Genomic DNA, 21,421 nt, shown 5'->3' with positions numbered 1-21,421 from the left:
AGACCTTGGACTGTGTTGGAGTGTGTTTATGGCTGTATTTATGGCAGTATGGTGCTACCTGAGTGAATACACCTGGCTGAATGCATTTTTCCACTTGGATCATCCTTGAAAATACTTGAGGGCGTGTGTTTTGACGCTCAAATTGACCCCCCTGACACACCAACTTATGCTGTACGTGTCTCAATCTCTCGCCTAATACACCTCTGTCCCCTGCACAATCAGATACCTCCATGTACATTCACACATGCTTAGCTCTGTTATCTCATACTAAACTGTATAAAATCTAGCATAAAGACAAACTGACTGAACACAAATTACAAGTTGTTAACACTATAATTCTATGTACTAAGCTAAAATTGGTATTTAATTTCACCTGGGCCTTTGTGAAACTTTATAAATTCCCTTGTCCCTAGCAAGTGGGCTGGAGACAGCAAGATCTGATTACCAGTCCTGCTCTGTAAAATCGTTACTAAAATAGGACAGAGGGATGAAGTTGGCTAAAATGTCTCAGCAGTAACACAGTGAGCCAAAAGAAATTTCAGAAGACATCAGGATGAATGTGCTTGAAAAACATCATCCTGTGAAGGCTTACAAAGAAATTTCTAATGCTCCGGGAGTCCTCAGAGCACCCGTGGTGGAGCTTATGTACAAATGGAGAAAACTAGAAGAAATGAAGCGTGATGTGTTCAACCATCCAAAGTAACTCCAAGCAAAATATCCAATGAGCAACACTATCCAAAATAACACAGAAGCACTGTTGAACTGTTGAACTGCAACTGGGTTACAAAGGAAAATAATAAGAGTAAGTTGACCTCTGAATCACTCAAAATGAATACAATTTAAGTTCTGGAATTATTAGTAAAATGTGGACTTGAGCCTTTTTGAGATCCAATTGGTATTTGGTGCTTTTTACTTTACAAACTCGAGTTTGCTTTTCACACAGAATGTCTCTAGTGAAATTATGTTTGATGATGTGGTACAGTGGTGTGTGAGGCAATCATAATTGGAGATTATTCATCCGAATTTCAGGAGCAGGACCACGCCTCCAAACATGCTCCTTCCGGTTGTCATGTATATAGGTTCCCCCAGTTCATTCCCGTTTACGTGCCCCAGCCTCCCTCCCTCCTTGTATTCAAATCTTTAACTTGTTCATTTCTATTTAGTGCATGGGGGATCTGCCAGGCCCGGGAGCCATCGCCAGTCCGCTTCGAGGCATTCCCCAAACCGCAGCTCAGTTCACGTCAAAGCATTCACTTTTACCTACTAAAACGCTGTCAAACCTAAAATGAGGACATGGGTCCACACCGTAAAAAAAAAATCCTAAAAAGTTTGTTGCCCTAATTTTACATGGAATTTTGCCTTTTTCAAGTGCTTTTAAACATTAAATTAGGAACATTTTAATGTGATTAAACAATGAAATTACCTATAAACAAGGTCAATGAATGTGGCAATATGAATAAAAATACTTAAATGTACAGAAATATACAGTTAACAGTTGGTTTAAATAATAATGGATTGCATTCATATAGCGCTTTTTGAGACCCTCAAAGCGTTTTACAATTCCACTTTATAATTCCCCTCTGGCCATCACCAGTAGGTGGTAGGTGAAGTGTCTTGTCCAAGGGCACAATGACCGAGAGTGTCCGAGCCGGGGCTTGAACCGGCAACCTTCTGATCACAAGGCCAACTGCCAACTGCCAAAAGTTTATAAGAATCATTTTATATATTTTTCCATAGCATTACATTTGAATTTAACAGTTCAATCTTTCAAATAACGGACAAATATTTGTGAAATTCTGATACATTTGTGAATGTATTTTAACAATCTAAATGTGCAAATGTACAGACAAATACATTTAAAAAACAAGAAAATTATGTTTTATTACATTTACAGTGATTTTACGTTAATTTACATTTGAAATGTAAAATCACAGTCTATTGATGTAAATTTAATGATATTCTAGAAGAATACACAGTAAAATACTTTTATATTACAATTTTGTTTTTACAGTGCAGTTGGTGAAATAGTAAAGTCGATTTAGCCCAGATACAGGTTTCCAAGATAACAGTAGTTAGCCAGTTATTTCATGCTACTGTAGCAACAAATGTGTTTAATTGAAGGTCACATTTACTTACAAACTCTCTCTGGCTACCTAGTTAGCATGACAAATAACTGATGTGACTGCTGTGCTGATGTGTGCACGAGCACAAAAGCCTTAGCTGAGAAGTTAGGCAGGAACAGGCGATTCTGCATCTTATTGCACTGATATTAGCCATAAGTTATTATTACAATTATTACAACTTGTTAAATACTTTGTCAATTATTCCAACTTGATGCTAGCAAGAAGCTAACACCACCCGACCTTCTCAACTTGTGAGCTAAACTGGTGCCCTCCAGTCTATATTTTTAATACTATTTTATTTGTAAGCCTCTTCAAACTATCATCTTATATACATGCCTGTTATATGCCAAAACATCCTGTAATTATGATAGTCACACATACTCTAAGGAGTATTTAAGTGGAGATTGTATAGTTCCAGTCATTTTCCCCCTCACCCCCTCCTCCCTTCGTCCTTTCCTCACTTGTTACTTTGTTCCCCCCTGAACAGCTTGACGTTAATTCCCAAAGATATCTCCATCACAAACTTGCTGAAGTGATGGTGTCAGCCTTTAAATGCTGACGTGACTCGATGCGATTGTCTTTTTGCAAGTTCCTGACACGCAGTCAGAACATGCATGAATGCACACCAAGGAGTCTCTCTTATAATTGAGATGAAACAAATATGAACTCTTAATAAAACAAGCTCTGTTGCCTCCTGCAGAAAAGTCATTCTCTTCACTTGTGGTAACAGCAGCTTTGCACTGCTTTTTGAGCTGCATTTCCAAACTGTCCATTCTAATATTTTCACACTCTTGATTCCATGTTGACAGACAAATTTTCCTCCTTCCCCTTCATGTTAAGATCATGGTATACAGTCAGTGGTCACTTTCTAAGTCACATCTTGCTAGTACTAGGCTGAACTCCCTACATTAATTCCTCTGGAAACGTTTAACATAGAAGCCATTTAAGTACAGAGAACTCATTGTCATGTTCGAGAAAGCAGTTGGAGATGATCTGACTTTGTGACATTATCCTGCTGGAAGCAGCGATCAGAAGAAGGGTGCACTGTGGTCATAAAGAGATAGACATGGTCAGCGTCAGCCACAATTCTCAGTTCGGCTGTGGTGTTTAAATGATGCTCAGCCAGTACTATAGGGGCCCAAAGTGTGCCATTACACCACCAGCAGTCTGAACTATTAATGCATGGCAGGATGGATTGATGTTTCTGCTTTCTTTATGCCAAATTCTGACTCTACCATCTGAATGTCAAAGCAGAAGTGACGACTGAGACCAGGCAACATTTTTCCAGTCTTCTATTTTGTTGAGTCCGTGTGAACTACAGCTTCCTATTCTGAGTTGAGCAGATCAACACGTGGTGTTCTCTTCTCTGACCATAGTCATGGTTATATAGATCAGTGCTTTCTGAGTTCTTTCAGCATATTTTGGTGCTTTTAAAATGATCAGTAGCATCTTAAAGCATCAAAGCTCGGAGATTCTGAGCTTTAAAATTGATCAGTTTGAGCAGAAGCTAAGTTAGATTCTCCTGATTTCGCTGGTGATGAAATTTAGGGAATTGAGACAAAAAAAAATAGCACGATGTGGGGTTACTGAGAAAAACAAACTCATAGCTCTTTAATTCTATGTGATGATATTTTATTGGACCATAGTATTACTGAACACACCTTAAACTTTAAATCAGCAATAACCTCCTCAGCATCATCTTTTGGCCTCGTTTTCAGTGTGGAAAGCCAAATTGGCTCAGGCAAGAGGAAAGTCTGCCAGGGAGATCTTTCTCTTGTTCTCATGAGGTTGAAAAAAAAAAATCACATATGTTTTATTTATTTATATTTTTCTGTTTTGCGTTTGTTCCGTGTCACCTTGTTCAACAATTCACTAACTGTGGTTAGAAATAGTTTGACAAAACAATCTTAACTCAGGAAAGAATTTTAATAAATGACATTTCTTAGTTTTCCTTTTTTTCTTCACTTTGGTTCAGAAGACTTAGCGCACTGTACCTGGAGTGTATTTTTTAGCCAACAAACAAATAAACACACAATTAAGGTTTTTCTGGGTAAAACCTGAAATGAAACTGGCTCCAAGTTTTGCTTTTGCATGTCATCAGTCTGAAAGTGAAATGCAGTATTTCTGGATTGGCAGTTCTAGTCAAATAAATGGCTCTAGCCCAGTATTTGATTCCTATTGTCTCTGTCTCCTGGCTTTTAGCAAGGTCTTGGTTTGAGGTGAAACTCATTTGTGGCAATTGAAAAGTAGCGCACAGGGGAGAATAAAGAATCAGTGCTTATATATGGGATGTAGCAGGTTGACCTGGCACGGCATAGCTCAGCATGGCACAGTATGGCAGGCTCCAATGAGGCTTCACCCTCCCAAGGCTCCATCCCGCCTGAGCTCAACACAATCAGGCCTCCACAGCGAGACCGACTGCAGGTTACCATGACAACCCGGAGGCACTGCCTGCATGGGACAAAGGCTGGCAGGTCCTGTGTGTGTGTGTGTGTGTGTGTGTGTGTGTGTGTGTGTGTGTGTGTGTGTGTGTGTGTGTGTGTGTGTGTGTGCGCGCGCGCGCGCGTGTGCGTGTGCGCGCGCGCGTGTGTGTGTGTCTGTGTGTGATTGAGAGACAGAGTGAGTGATGTGTGGCAGAGCAGGCGCGGCCCTCCTGGGGCCCTCATTCGTTTGTCTCTCGCTGAGACCACAGGAGCCCTGATGCTGCAGAGATGGAGGTGGTGGCGGTGGATGGGGTGGGAGAAGAGGAGGGGCGATGGGAGGGGGCAAGCCAGCAAAAAGCAACTGATGTTGAGAGACTATGATGAAAAGATGCAAAGAAAGGTGTAGTGTAAGAGAAAAGAATAAGAAATCAAAAGGACGGCAGTACAAACGGATTTGGTGGATTGGATTGTTCTGCCCCCAGTCACTCGTTCACTCATTCATCAATCATGTGCGAAGCTTCGTCGTACAAAACACGGGTCTTGACAAAAGTTGATTTTAAAAAATGGACTTCACCACTACACTCTGGCAAATTAATTGCACCAATTAGTGGAGCACTCAAAATTCAAAATTTTAATAACCTGTCTACCACACAGCAAGTTGCAATGACTTGAAACAGCACTGCTTTACAGAATGTAATAAAATAAAAAGTGCACTTATCCAATGCACCAGGCATTAAAAATGAGGAAGCGATCTCTTTAAGCATATTGGGGTTGATCATTAATTGTCTCAGTTCCTGACGCACATTTGCTCTCTACCTTGTATTCATTGAATTTTCCTCTACATTTTGGAATTTGATATTTTCATATAAACACCATTAAGTGGACTTTCACTTGTTAACCTCAGAGGGTCAGAGTAAAATGTGTTCTGTCTATGCAGCTCCGGCATATAGTCTGTGCCCACCACTCTGTATAAGTGAGCTCAGAGACAGGAACTATGTTAACTTTGGAGATGACTCAGTTGATGTCAGTCTGCTTCTTAGAAATGAGTCATCACATGAGTTTGTGTTCTGAACATACAGCTTGTATAGACAAGGAGAAACATCACCTTTGCCTTCTCAGACCTTCACTGAAGTACAGAAAATAAGAAGTGTTAAGAATTACAGGATACAGTCATTGTAATAAGAAAGCGCAACCTCTTTTATTTAAGACACGGCAAAAAATAATCTGGTTCTTGGTAGGTTCTATAATTTTTTTCAATAGAACCTCAGATGAACAACGTTGACATGTTACATGTGATAATTTAACAATAATGGACAACCAGTGTGTGAGTTGACAATTATTTAGTTACATCCAGGTGCTGCCTAATCAAATGCAGTGATTAACTATGTGATCATTTCTGTAAAAGCAGATGTTTTGGCAACCTGATTGAAATGTTGTGGCAGGACCTTAAGAGAGCTTTGTAGAAAAACAAATGCCTGCAAAGCCTTTTGTTAAATAAATAAATGAGAAGATGTGCATCACCACAGATGAACATCGTGTTTACATATGTAAATCCTTAGTATTGACAGAGAGCGCACGTTCTTTTTGACATGACTGTAAGTACCATGATATTGACTGACTGAGAAATTGAGGTCTGTGCTGATCTAATATAAGAAATACACTTTTAACCAGAAAAATTACTTGCAAAACTAAATCCATCATATTCTTTCTGTTTTCTTTTCCAGGTTTAGATCACACAAACAAGGACCTAAAGAAAAACTTTGTGAGTAAACTCAAAATCAATGTGCCTTAAATGAATTTGAGCATTATCTTAGAGGCTTTTCTCTCAGCTAGAGTTGCTTCTCTGTTCGTTAAAAGATGAGACAATAAAAGTTTCATATAGTTATAAAGCTGCGAGGCTGGTGTTACACTGGCTGGCCATAAAGCATATGTGAAGTGGCAGCGTTGTTTGCTCCTGCCTTGTCATTTATAATCCTATAGGCAGTTTGAAGCGTGCAGGCCAACTTGTACTTTGTCACAGCAGATTGTCTGGCATGGATAAGCCTGGCTGCAGAGAGAGAGAGGGAGATACATAATTGCTCTCTTGTACAGTCTGCTGCCAAGACATCCTCCTCCCGTTATGCCTATATACACTGGCAAACAAGTCATTCAAACATGTTCACTTTTATGACACACACACACATAAACCACACCGACACGCAGCAGCATCTCCTCAGTGACAGTGATTGCCGTCAGTCAGAAGAAAAATGTTGACAGTCTAATTCAAGTGCCACTATCGAGAGTTTTTTATGGGATTGCTTCATTTCCTGTCATGTCATCCTGATGTTTTGTGTTGAGGGTTATGCTGTCGTACACTACTCCGCATTTGTTTTCTGTCTCGCTTTTCCAGGAGGCCCGTGCCAGTTTTGACCTGCGTGCATCTCACGATCCCATGCCTGTCAGAAATGAGGAGAATAGGTAATGACTCCTGTCCTTTTACTCTTACCTCTAGATATCCGATCCCTATATTTCTCCCTTCCAAAACCAGGAAACTGATCAAACGTCGTGTATAGTGGCCCTAACGTGAGACGCAAACATTCAAGCTAAGCAACCGAGCTAATTCTTGGACCTAAAACTAGCTTAACTGGCTGCAACAAGCGACAGCTGTCCTCTCACAGAGAAAGAATCAGTGGACGTTGGTTAGAATGTGAGAATCTTGAGTTTGCCTGTCTGAAATCAGAGATCTATCATGTTACACTGGAAGTCTGCTGCTGTCATTTCATGAAAAAGCTTAACTGACTAACTGTAGCTCAAGACATGATATCAAGGTCAATTTCTCTTTTTGCTAATTAAAGATTTCAAAACTAAATCGTTGCACGTGTCTGGTGTCAACCTACAACATATTACCTGTTTTTTTCATGCTTTGATTATTGGAGGTGAGACATCCAGTATCTTAGTGTTCTTTTCTGACAATGTGAGCCAATCATATTGAGGAGATGCCATAATTACTGCGTGTGCTCAGGCTAAAACCCCTCCCCAAAAAAGAAAACGCTCATCTCAGCTTATTTAGTCTCTGTATGTGGCTAACATCTTATTCCCCCTCTGTCTCAGTCACGGTACCCATTGTGCAGGGGAAGTTGCCATGGAGGCCAACAACTCCTACTGTGGTGTGGGCATCGCCTTCAATGCCAGGATTGGAGGTGAGGAAAACAATACAGCCTTAAAAAGACCGTAGGAGGCAGTGCATTGTGGGTGTGCTGCACTGGCCAAAACGAGGACATGGCATAAGAAGCAGTTTTTAAAACACTTGTTATACTACATTGGTGCTATATTATTATTATTATTAATAATATTATTCGTTTACTTGATGAAAAATGCATGCTTTGTGACTTTAGGACAGCTGTGCAGCTCTATTGGTAAAGACAGAAGAAAGGGTTTTTTAGTGGTGCTCAGTATACCTTTGGGGATTGACAGTAGGGCCAGCACCTTATCTAACAGAAATCTATTCATTTCTGACCAATTATAAACCACTAGTTTTTACAAAAAAAGAGGAAAGGAAATAATTTTAGCACAATGCTGTGATTTTTCTTTGCCTGTGGTTAAAACCTCTTTGGAGGAAAAACCCTGCATGCATAATACACCTGCTCTAACTTTACAAGGTCTCACTTACTTTATTATGAAATGATAAATAATTCAAACTCACCTTTACTGGCAGAAACTCGAAAGTAACAAATATTCCAAAAACCAAAATATCACATCCACATGCTGAATTACTTTTGAGAGAAAAGAAAAATGCTCAGCATCATTTCCAGATGCAAATGGAAATGATGCTGAGTAAAACGGTTGATTTTATGTTTGGTTTAGGTGAAAATTAAAATGTCGAGCAGAAACACTGTAAAATGTGGCAGAAAATCACAGGAAATCGTGCCAAATTTTCACAGTGAAGTTTTCCTTGTCGGTATAAATTTTCAACGCCTGTGTATATATTTACAGTGAACATGGCTTTAGGTTTATGCAAATACAGGTCACTACATATTGACTGGGTGCTATTCAGGCATGCTGCCCCTATTTAACAGCTCATTTTTTAGTGTAATGGCTTTTTTAGTGTTGGTAGTAACATCGGAAAAGGATGAATGAACTGAATACATAAGATTGCCCATTTTCCCGTTGTGAAATCAAAGATTTTTACAGGGTTTACCAAGAGTGCTGTAACCCACAAGTTAATGAGGAGTACATAATGTGTTTGAATAAGAACACTTCCTGCAGCTCTCAGATCCTAAATGACTCAAACTGAGTTTAATGCAGCGATGGCATCAGCACGAAATAGAGAAAATGAGAAGAGGAATCCCTCAGTTGAACTCTGGCATTTGAACTCTGCTCTGTGATCTTTAATCTCTGACCCGTCCTCGTTTGTCACAGGCAGATGAGCGTCTCATGCAAAAAAGAGAGCGAAAGAAAAACAGTTTGACGGAGCGAGAGCACGAATTTCTTCCCACAGTTAGATTCGATTTTGCTTTGTTGGTTCCATTTGATTCTGACTCATAAACAGTCTGTATGGCACACAGGAGACGAAGGGGCAAGACCTGCATGAAAGATGCATGTTTTGACTTGAGCTGTCACACAGCTGGCTAAGTGAAGTTCTTTGCCTCTGTTTGTAGTGTTTGTATTGACGATTTGTGTTCTTGTTTTTCATCACAGTCACCACACAAACTTTTCAAAACCTTAGAAAATGTGCATTATTCCATCTGAAAACATGTATTTTTCATCTAAACTGACTGTACATGCAATAATAGATGCTAAGCTGAATACATGTGGTTCTTGGCTATGCCTCTCCAACGACCTAATTCTGAAAAGTTGCTTCGTCAGATATCCCAGCTCTTGAGCATATTAACATCTCAGCACAGAAACTCCATTTCTTAATGTAAAAAAACAACTCTTTAATGCTAGCCAGGTCTAATAAATAAGAAAGAGACTTTTTTTTCCTGTAAACCTTCCTTTACTCCACTGTCTCTAGTCGCTGCCATCTAATGACAGCAGTCTTTTGTTCTATCCACAGTCTCTAATTGGAGTGATGTTGTCAAGCTACAATTACAAAGGACACATCCACTGTTTAGAATTTATGCAACAAGCAGCAGAAACCTAAATGCACATCTGACTTGTGGTTTGGATTAATTACTGTATAGTTTCTACTGCAAATCAAAAAGAAAAAAAAATCACACATTTAATGCAATTAAAAATTTTCTCTATCGGATTCTTTCACAATGTCTGACCCTGTCACTTCAACTGGCCGTATTAGGGATTTGAGTTCTCCAAATTTAATTGCATCACAGGTAGACAGTAGCTGTGACGACCAACACGATAGTAGAGAGATTATTTGAAGTATTATTTCAAACATGACATTTATTTTCAAATCCCCATCCATCCATCCATTAATCTTCTTAACCCATTATCAAATTGTTGAATAAAATGTATACTTATTTTTGAAAGCTGCCATTCTCAGTAAAAAAAAAAAAAGATTAAGTATGTTTTTTTTCACACAAATAGAGATTAGCTGGTGAGCATTTACTTGCTAAAAGTGAGACATGCAGGAACTAAAAAGATGGTGAATACTGGATTTAGATTCAAGATGTATATAATATTAATGTGAGTCTTTATCTGTTGGATGTGGGAGGGACCACATCAGCTTAAAATGTTATGATACACTATTTAAATGTTAGTTAAAAAATATATCAGTGATTGCAGTCCTAAATGAGACCCACCCCCACATAAATGTACTCCAGTTTTGCGATCAGAAATCTTAAAACAGTTGATAACTTGTGCAGTGCTGACACTCCACACTTTCCAGTAGCAGATTTACCGAATGTTGGGTAAAGTGAAGTAATCCATAGTTTCACCCTGTAGGTTGTATATACTGGGATGTTTTTTGGCTGCTTTTCTCAGCTTTGATAGCATGCTAACTTGGGGTGACACCCCCCAGGGTCCCTCGGGGCAAATGGAAGAAAAATCTCACTCTCACTGTAGCTTCTCTGTCCACTGACATTACATTATAATAGTTCATGGCTGCTGCAGACACAGTTGCACTGCAAGTACTGAGCTTCACAAACTCTTATTTCACAGTTAAACTGATGAAGTAACTTCTTTTGAGACATACGTTAATCATTTTATTCAGTTTATAATGGTGGTCAGAAAGTATCAATCAGTAAATGCAGAGGAATGTGAATATATCGACAGTGAGGGGATGAGATGTAGCTATAGTTTGTGTTGTTTTCTATTTCCTTTTTTTTTTTCATTTTGCACAAGCCTTCCTCCAAACTCTGATCTCTGTGACCTTTTCGATGTGACCAGGTATCCGCCTGTTGGATGGCTCTGTGACGGATGCCATGGAGGCCACAGCTCTGACCTTCAACATCCACTTCATCGACATCTACGTCTGCAGTTGGGGCCCGAGGGACGACGGGGCCGAGATGGACGGGCCGCAGAGCCTGACAGAGCAAGCCCTCCGGCTAGGAGCTCACAAGGCACAGCTTTCATCTCTAAGTTCACACTGCTGTCTGTCAGATGTAAAGCCGACAGTCACACTGTCAGTGGAGCTGGGATTGGAAGGACAAAATGTCGAGTGTTCAGATTTCCTAGCCAGATTTAAATCCTCATTTCCTTATTTATTTATATCTTACGGAGAGTACGTTCATGACACGTACTGTAACAAAGTCAATCTGCTACTTTTGCCACATAGACTGCTCCAAAACAGACTATTTGTTTTGTTTTTTAGATGAATATTGTGTGTGTGTGTGTGTGTGTGTGTGTGTGTGTGTGTGTGTGTGTGTGTGTGTGTGTGTGTGTGTGCGTGCGTGCGTGCGTGTGTGTGTGTGTGTGTGTGTGTGTGTTGTAATCCAGGCCTTTCATTTATTTGGTATTCACTTCCAATACATGTGACTATTTTTGTTTGTTCATATAGACAGTAAGAGCATGACCTCCCACACAAAAAATACACTGATCAGCCACGACACTGAAACTAATGACAGATGACTAGAATAACACTAGTCTTCTAGAGACCGTGTTCTTCTGGGATATGTTGGGTCCTGGCATTCACAGGGACATCATTTAAACTTAAAGAAAGACGGATATAGCGATCATGGCGTTGCTCGCTGGTTTGTAACATCCAGTTTTGAATCCTTCACATGAGCATTTTCACAGTCACCATCTTGGTATTTTGAAACCAGATGTGACAAGCACGGTGACTGTGAAGCTGCACTCTCATTGGCTAATGACTTGTGACTGACATGTCATACCCTGGACAATTCTCCTTTCTAATATGTAGATAACCCAAATTTAGGAGCCCATAACCCATAAACTAATCAGGAAAGTGTTTATAGAGATCAGGACAGAGAGTTGGTTTTCCATAGATTTCCATGAGACCAAACCACAGGTTTTGCCCCCCTGGTGGCAATGAATAATAATGCAGGGTTAAGATACTTGCCCACTGGCTTCACGTCTTTTTATAGCGCTAGAGGCTACATCTTCTCTTGTCTCAGTCAAACTTCTTCTTGGGTACTTGTAGATTGCACTGCTGTTATTAGATTCTGTGTTTCCTGTTCACATCTTCCATGTGCTCTGGTTTTCTCTGTTTCGCTACTTCTTTACCGCTCTGGAAAAGTAGAAAACTGCTTTTAATTATATTTCCTTTGAAAGTGCCTGTCACCAAGGCAACAACGTCAATGTCCAGTATCACCAATTCATAATTTAGCTGAAATGTTATTCTCTTCAGCGGTAAGTCTAATTTCTAAGCCAGTAAAGGATTTATTTGCACAAGTCTTAGTTTTAAGCTTCAGTAAACAGCACAAGAAATGTTTATACAGCTGCTGCACTACAGTTTTTTTGGTGCCATAAACCAAGATCGAAGAAAAGAATTTAAGCACAACTTCACTCTTGACTCTGGAAACACAGTTCTATGATAAAATGTTCAAAACACGGTTTGCTTACTGATTTTCAAGCATATGTGAGTAACTTTAATCCTGGTTCCTCAATGTTTTGGGTTCTTAAAAAGGATTATCATCCTCTGAAGACAATATTGCAGTAAAAGTGTGCTCTTTTAGCAAACTAAGGGTTAAGGATGATAATGGTAACTTCCTGGTTTGAATCTGGATGAGGCCTTTTGTTTCAAATGTTTCCCCTTTTCCACAAGCTCTTTCTAAAAAAAGAACTAAATTACTAGCTGTCCCTCAGTTTCAGCATTTTTTTCACAAGTTAATGAGCCTGATTTTCAGTGGTGTACTGGCTTTCAAGATCAAGTGGACACCACAGAAAATATATTTCTTAATTTATTCTTCACTGCTTCAGCTTTGAGTTGTTTTGGTCTTAGTGATGCCCTGTGAGAGCTGCTCCTTACACTGTCCTTTGTGAAGGTTCATGTGCTGATGCCTTTGAGGAAAAAATAGTATTTGAGGAAAATTTTAGTCGCCTCATGAGGCATTAAAAATGTTGCATTAAAAAGACCTAAATTTAGCACAGGATGCGACAACACCAAAAAGAAGACATAAAATGTAGCAACTCAAAGGACCATGTGGGTTGGACCATGGACAGTTGGGCAGTAAGCAGCACATAATCTCATTATAATGTGATGGTATTTTCATTACACTGGGTTCTGCTAAGGCCTTTAAACACCAGACACGTAAAGTTTTGTGAGAATATTTTGACTACGTGAGTTTGCTGAATGAATCTGCGGCATTCATTTTTTCAGCCGGAAAAAGTGCACTCATAGCTCAAATTTTGCACCAGTACAGAATATAAAAATGGTAAAATAATATTGTTTTAACTTAGACACACAGCTAGACTAGACACTGGTCTGGGTCATGGCTCTCTGGAATGATTTCTCTGACTCCTCAGATGTTGTCCCAACTCTGGGAACAAGAGCTCAAACGGTCCCAGTTGACATCTTGAAATATGTACGTATGCGATCGGGATACAGCTTCATATTCTGGATCAAACCATGACATTTTCCCTCCTGCTGCATTCTCTTGAGAACTGTAAGAATCTTGGTTTTAGCCTTTTCTTGTTGGAAAACATCAAGACTGAAATTTTTTTTGCATTTTTTGAGAACAACTTTTCACAAAAAGCCAAGCTAGCATAAGCCAGCAATGGACTCCTATGACTTTTGTAGATTGTTGTAGCAATTTATCACATCTGGCTAGTTTCATCATCAGAGTGTGTTGTGAATGCAGTATTCCCTTTACCATGTATATAAAAAAGTGCAAGAAAGACTAGTCTGAATTCAGGGTACATGGGTTTTTATACATATAAAATGATAATACATATTACAGGAACAAACTGTCCATGTTACATTATGATAGGAAAAATAAAAACAGTACTACTACCACATAGCTGGAGTAACAGTATGTTATTGTAAAGCTTGCATTGTGCTTTAGCTTTCAGTGCTAGAATTTAAAGGAAAGTTTGTTGGGATGCAAATGACAAAACCCATCAAAATAGCTACAAAGCAAACAGCTTAAAAGATATTTTATGAAAGACTTACATATGTTGTACACATAAAACAATAACAGCTTTTCCAATAAAACATTTGTTGACAACGTTTGTTTTAGATATAAATACAGTTTTTTGTTAGTATGTGAGATCTTTCTTTTTTTCATTCTCTTTGACATCCCACTGTTTGTTTTCTCAGGGCCGAGGTGGGAAGGGCAGCATCTATGTGTGGGCGGCAGGTAATGGTGGAATGCAGCATGACCACTGCGGTGCAGATGGATATGTTAACTCCATCTACAACATTGCCATCGGCGCCGTCACTCAAACTGGGAAGCCCACCTTCTTTGGAGAGCCCTGCCCTGGAGTGATGGCCGTCACTCTGACAGGGACCAGCGTGGGAAGCTCATTACCTTTGGTTAGTGTGTGTGTACCTCCCAACACATCTAACAACAGTATTTATCATTAATGAATGTATATACAGTATGTGTATGTGTGCACATCAGTGCCAGCAGCCCTGATCTTTGGCTCCTGTGAGCTGTAAGAAGCCTGTTAAAGAGCAGCCACTGGTGTGGTATTTATAGAGACTTGCCAAATGACCTAGGTGACTGCTGGGCACACACATGCAGACACGCAGGAGCCAACGAGTGTTAATTGGAGGTAAAGCGTGGCTGTAGTGGCTGAGAAAGAGAGAGGAAGAAGCAGAGGTGTTGATGGCGGAGGTAACACTGAAAAGCCAGGAACAAATCCAGCGCCAGCTACAGAAACAGAAAGGCCAATTTTATCAGTGTGATATCACCCTCGTCTGCAGGGAGGTCTGCCCTTTACCACCTCACATTAGAAGGTGGTTAGACCAGAATGCAGTTGTTTTGTTACTGTTAAATTGTGTTGACGTGTTCTAATGACAGAAGAACCGCTGTTGACACAGTAGCTGCTATAGTGTGGAACCAGTAATGGCTTAATTAGCTGCAAACAGCTCACGTGCACCTCCCCTTTGCAGCATATATACTGGTACATGTAATATAATATATCATGTAAAATTAGTTCCTTTGTGATTCCTCCAGGTGACTGTGACCAACATTGGTGATGGATGTGTCACACACTTTCCAGGAACATCCAGTGCTGCTCCGATTGCTGCAGCGATTCTGGCTCTTGCCTTAGAAGTAAAGTGAGTTTTTTTTCTTCCTACTTATTCTACAATCAAATAATGATATAAAATTGAATTTCACATCGTGTTCATTTATGTAGGATTCATTTTGTGCTGCCTATATAGTGAATCCTAATAACACCTGCGATCATCAGATCTTTCATTTAGCACCCCCTGCAGGTCACATGTTCACTGCTGATTTGTTCATCAATAGCTCAGGTTAGCAACAGGCAGACCACGGTCCAGACCCAGATGCTCTTATTTACGGATCTAGACATATTACTACATTTTGACAATTTTTTATAATTATTTACGGTATGGTTATTTTAATCTGTGCAAGGGTTAAGTTATTTACACCGACCAATCGTGTACATTCTAACTTATCCCACATGATGCTACTCAGCCAATGAAATCATTTATTCAGAGCATGTGTGAAAACAGAAAACTCTGAGATGCAGAAGTCAGATGAAGTAAGTCAGGAAAACAGATAGGGAGCAAGAAGAGTTTTGTCTAGAAACTAATTGTTCAAAAACTATGTTATTTATTTTTGCTTGTAAACATTATTTTACTCAAAATAGGGAAAGAACATTTTATTATTACTTTAATATTTTATTAATAGCAGCACACATTGACGTATTGTTGAATCCTACTTTATTTATTTTACTTTAAAACCAGTTAAAACCCTGGAAACAGACATTAAACTGTTAGACTACTTTCAAATATATTACACTAAATTATCATGCGCATGGAAATGCATGATATTTCGGACCTTTGTTTGAGGACATTTTCTCTGACTAGGCCTCTTTAAATTTTAACTGAATGCTGATTTACAGAGGCCCAGGCCCAGTCAGAATGTCCTGATGACGTTGTGATCCATTTACCCAACATCTGCATTTGTTCAGTATCGGTAAAGGCATTGCTAACAACCTCTTTTAAAGTTCACTGCCAATTAGCAAATGCTAACATGCTAACAGGATTTTTTGCTTGTGTAAACATTGCCCTTGCAGATATGCTAGCTGGCTGATGTTAGTATGTGGCAGACGCACTGCTTTACCATTTGGAAATCTCACAAAGCCAATATTGTTGTCTTGACACTTGCTATAGCATAGACAGTCTCTATCTGTATTTGTGCGTCACAAACATTGTGAACACACATTGTGAAACTTTACGGTATTTATGTTTGAAAATAGGCTGGTCCATCTCACAACTGCTGAGTAATGGAGTAAAAATTGTTGTTGGTGTGACGGCCAGATGGTCTCAAGACCTTATGCATAATATTCTAAAATAAAAACACAGGATTAGAGCAGGGCGATATGACCTGATATACATTTGAAAATTTGCGATAATGACATAACTGACGATATAATTGACACTACACAAAATACTTTACAACTCCACAACTTTATTAGTGCAACCCCCCCCCCCCCCCCCCCCAAAAAAAAACATCAATCTATTTTCACTTCAACAAGCAGCTGTTTTTTATGTGCATTGAAGTTACATAAAAATTTAACAGTGCAAATTCCTTGCTGACAGTTTAACCAAAAGGCATTTTCAGTGGAGATTGGCCGACATATCCTCAGCATAACTATGTATGATATCCACAAAACTTAAAAAGAGGTTATACACACACAATACGGTAATATTATGTTGAAGCACAGTACGTATCACTCCGCGAGGCTCCTGACTATGGTAGCCGTAATGCTCCGACAATCCATCAAGCGTTTGCGGCTTCGTAGCTTTGCAAAGCCGTACTAAAACATTTGACAGATTTTCGAGCGCCGTGTTCCACATAAAATCGTTTCGAGGTCAGTAAACACAACCAGAATCCATACATAAGGCACTGTCGATTATTAGAAAAATCAAAGGATTGATTTTAAGTGTGCCGTATTTTCCAAACAACACGGTAATAACGACAGCCCGCTAGCATGCTCTACCAAAAATAGTGCTTTGTTGTGTATCTGACGGACGAAAACTAAACCAGTTCCACACCACTGAAGTTGCAGCAGTTTTACAAACCAATTCTGGTTCATCCGTTTCATTCAACGATCCACTTTCGCCCTTCTCATTCTCCGCCATGCTTTTTCCGCCATCTGTGTATGAAAACAAAGGCATTGCGCATGCGCGTTTTACCCATATTCTGTCGCGATATTTCATTTTCTTATCGTTGCCCAACATTATACCGGTATTACTGTGAATGGTATGATATGGCCCAGCCCTACATAGGATCATTATTGCTAAAGTTTGGTGCAGTTACGTGAAACTTTTAGCTTTATGTCAAACAAGCAGTTTTTTTTCTTCTTTTCATTTATTTTGTTAGTCATTATTTCTATTATAATAGAATCAGTTTTGTATAAAATATGATACAGTTTGTCTCACAATGCCTGTTTGCACTGTTTAAACGTTCAAAACAAAGCTGGGGTTATTTATTTACTTTATATTAATGATTTTAACAATTCACAGAGTCATTTAGTGGATGATTTTACGACTAAAAGGAACACATAAACAGATATAAACAGTGTTCTGTTTTGTTTTTCTACATTAAAATTCTACACCTCTGATCCTTTCCTACCTTTTTCCCCCCTTACTCTCTTCCTTTTCCTCTATTTGTTATTTTGGTCCCTCCTTTGATGTAGATCATTATTTTCTCCTACGCATTTGTTTTTTGCCTTTGTCTGAATCTGCAAATTTATCTCCTCACTCTTTTTTCTTCTTCTCACTCCTTTGTCTTGCCTGCCACTTCGTACAATTTCCCAAGCCCCCTTATTCTTCATCCCTCCTAACTCGCCAGCTGTCGGTGTGGCCTCGAGCCTGGTGTTTTGTGGTGGTATCGGGTGCGTCTACGCCTCCTTCATGTTATAGATGGTACTAGAGGCCGGCTTTACTGCTCCAGCTGTCATGCTGCAGCGTTCTCAGTCTCAGTCGCTTGGCTGTAAAATGGAGCGCGGGTCCCCTGGGCGAGACGACTCCCAGGACATTACTGTTAAAGGCTTTGTCGTGACCCGCTGCTACTGACTAAACTATATATCACCTCTCTTGCTCAGACCAACTGCATTCTGCTCACGTCTTTATGGAACTGGGTCCTCTCTCTCACTCTCTCTGTATATCTTTCTTGCTCTCTTTCTCACATTTGCTCTTTCTGTGTCTCACTCTTTCTCCCCTCAGACGCACAAATCCATATATTCTACTATGCTCACTTTTGCACATTCAAGAGTATTTTTATTTTATCTTCATTAATCAGATACAACCTGTCTAATGTATAGCATCCACAACTTCCTGTGCCTTAGTATATGCAGACAATTTGTATGTAATGTGTATTTACACTGTATTGCCATCACATCCCATTCTTCATCCATAGGATGTTGACCAACCCTTTTTAACTACTTCAACTCTCTGGGAAGGCTTTCCGCAAGGTTTCGGAGTGTGTTTATGGGAATTTTGACCACTTTCCCAGAAGCACATTTGTGAGGTCAAACACTGATGTTTCATGAGAATGCCCAAAGGCATTTTGATGTCAGGACTCTGTGCAATCCAGTCAGTTCTTCCACACTACATTTGCTCCTCCTTGTCTTTATGGACCTTGCTTTGTACACTGGTGCGCAGTCATAAGGGGCCATCCCCAAACAAAGTTGTGAGCAAGAAATATCAAAATTGTCTTGATATGCCAAAGCATTAGGAGTTCATTCCACTAAGGGGTTTAACCAAGCTCCTGAAAAACAACCCCACACCATAATCCCCCCTCCACCAAACTCTGGACTTGATACAATGCGGTCACACAAGTAATGTTTTCCTGGCAAACACCAAACCCAGAAAAGTGTGAATCCTCACTTCAGAGCCCACATCTCCACTGCCCTAGAGTCCAGTGGCGGCGTCCTTTACACCACTGCATCTGATGCTTTGCATCGTGCTCGGTGATGTTAGGCTTGGATGCAGCTGCTCAGCTATGGCAACACCTTCAATGAACCTGTCTACGAACCTGTTCTTGAGCTAATCTAAAGGACACGTGAAGTTTGGAGGTCTGCAACGATCGACTATGCAGAAAGACGGCAAGCTCTACAAACTATGCGTCTCGGCATCCGAGTGATGCTGGCCACGTGACTGTTGATTAAAAGTGTTTAGCCTGTTGGTACACCACTGTGCTTCTGAAATATCGCAACTAGTGCTGAAGAGATTCCTATGAAATCTGGTACAGACATGCATAGTTCATAGAGTATGAAGGAGGCTCTAACATAAGCTGGCTAACACCACTATATGTATAAGTTAGCAAAGTATTTATTACAATGCACAGAGCTGCTTGTGTCAAGTTGCAGTCAGTCTTTATAATATGAGGCAAATCCTTGATTCAACTGTCACCTCCACTATTAACACACATACCATCAGTTTAAACCTTTTTTTGCAGATTGGCTCATTGTGAACATATACGCAGGGTTATTGATACAAAATCTACCCATTACTGCTGCCTAATAATGATTCTATGCCTCTGTCAATCACTCTGTTATCTCCACCTATAATTGTCTTGAAACTGCACTCCTCATGATTGATTAATTGTTTTCCTGGAGTCGTGATCTTTTTTTTTCAAAAAAGAGATCATGACTGTCAAAAAAAACAAGACTGGCAATACAGAAGATTTTCTGCTGGCATTGCGGTCATGCACTCTCTTAAGTACTGATATAAAGAAGCTTCTATGGATTGCTTTCTGTGCTTTCAGAATAGCCTTCAACTTGTTCCTGTGTCAAGGTGTCAGTGTCTATGTTGGCCTGTCTGCCTGTTTTGCCATCCGTCTCCCTCCATCCATTTTGACGGCTGTCCAATGAACCATGAGACCAAATCAATTCTTCACTCATCCTGTTTGTCAGTCTTTCTGTCTGTGTTTGTTCACTTTATCACCGTGTCTGTCACTTTATCTCTGTTTCTCTCAGTCCATTTATCAATCTGTCTATCCATTTGCTCACGAGGAGATGGACATTGGGCTTTGCTGTGATTCCACCTCCTAGTTTGGACATGCAGTTGTCCACCTTTCTGTCCATCCATTTCAAGTTGACTATTTTGGCTGTCTAGAAAGATGGATTGCCTCCTCTTTAACCCGAGTCATACCTGTTCTGAGATCAGATCAGATCAATTTTATCATTTAGCTCCCTTTGCTCAAGTAAGAACTTATAAAATCTCTTAAGCACTTTTGTCTCTTTGGGCAGTTTAGCCATCAATGCATTGCAGCTCTAGGTGCTTTATGGCAAATTCATGCCATATGTTGAATTTTGATAATAGCATCCGTCTGGAATATAACGGCATTCGATCAGCTGTTTTATTAGTGTATTTTCTTTGGATAATAATATTTCTGAAAAGCTGGCTTTTTATAAATGTTGCTAGACAGAAGAAAACCATTGTTCTTATGGTAAAGACCACAAATAAATGATTATTATGTGTCTAATCAGCTGCAATATAACAGTTTCACTTTGGACATGAAAATCATGTTCATCATTTTCTAGAATACTTTATTATCTTCCCTTTTCCAGTATTCTCTCTTTCTGTCTGTATCCTTTGAATTGAAAAGACAAATATTACATAAAACCTTCTCTCTGGGGGGTTAAGGGGTAATCAGCCTGTATTCTTATTGGTGCACATAAAAATAGTGAATCCACTCACTCTAATTGGTCTTTACTTAACCAGTGTGCCACATGCACAGACAGACAGACACACACACACACATACACAAATCGTCAGCAATGATATCGCCGATATTAATGCCTACCAGCGAAGGTTAGTGTCATCTATGCCCTCTTACAAATACATACACAGCAAGAGGGGATTTTTTTAATGACCTACATGTGACGATACTGCTATTATACATATTGTAAGATACGTGTGGGATTAACATGCTTATAAAACTCATTGGCCTTATAGACGATACCTTAGATAGCCTGGCTGTTTAACATGCGAGTCACATTCATTCTTAGCTTTATTTCATTCATACATCACTGACAGGTTTTGCAACAGAGAGGATTTAATCTGTTTTCTGGGCTGCCATGCTTTTTGCGATCATGCAGTGCTCTAGTCTGTTCAGTCTGAGTGGAACATGAATGTGAGTACCACGCTTTATGTATCGCTTTGAATACTGTTTGCTCAGACACAAAAATGTCGTCATGGTGTGACTAAAGGAAAAAGCTGGCTGATGACTATATAAAAAACACCCGGCTTTTTTTCCAAATAGTTCCTTTCATATTTCAGTCTGAACCAGCCAACTGAGTAACTAACTGAGAGACCAACATTGCCACCTCTAC

General features: G+C 39.7%; 1 protein-coding gene across 4 annotated transcripts in view; it reads left to right on the top strand.

The window, feature by feature from the left end:
• LOC113031917 (PC3-like endoprotease variant B) overlaps nucleotides 1-21,421 on the top strand; it is a 213,781-nt gene that overhangs the window by 123,530 nt on the left and 68,830 nt on the right. For all 4 annotated transcript variants that reach the window (XM_026184447.1, XM_026184448.1, XM_026184449.1 and 1 more), the window contains 6 exons: nucleotides 6,271-6,308; nucleotides 6,936-7,003; nucleotides 7,637-7,725; nucleotides 10,871-11,043; nucleotides 14,202-14,417; nucleotides 15,064-15,167. In XM_026184447.1, coding sequence (XP_026040232.1) covers nucleotides 6,271-6,308; nucleotides 6,936-7,003; nucleotides 7,637-7,725; nucleotides 10,871-11,043; nucleotides 14,202-14,417; nucleotides 15,064-15,167 — 688 coding nt within the window. The remainder of the gene's footprint in view (nucleotides 1-6,270; nucleotides 6,309-6,935; nucleotides 7,004-7,636; nucleotides 7,726-10,870; nucleotides 11,044-14,201; nucleotides 14,418-15,063; nucleotides 15,168-21,421) is intronic.

This window comes from Astatotilapia calliptera, chromosome 11 (genome assembly GCF_900246225.1).
Source record: "Astatotilapia calliptera chromosome 11, fAstCal1.2, whole genome shotgun sequence".
In the NCBI taxonomy this organism is placed as follows: domain Eukaryota; kingdom Metazoa; phylum Chordata; class Actinopteri; order Cichliformes; family Cichlidae; genus Astatotilapia; species Astatotilapia calliptera.
Note: the sequence above shows the minus strand (reverse complement) of the source record. Positions and strands in the feature narration are given on the sequence as shown.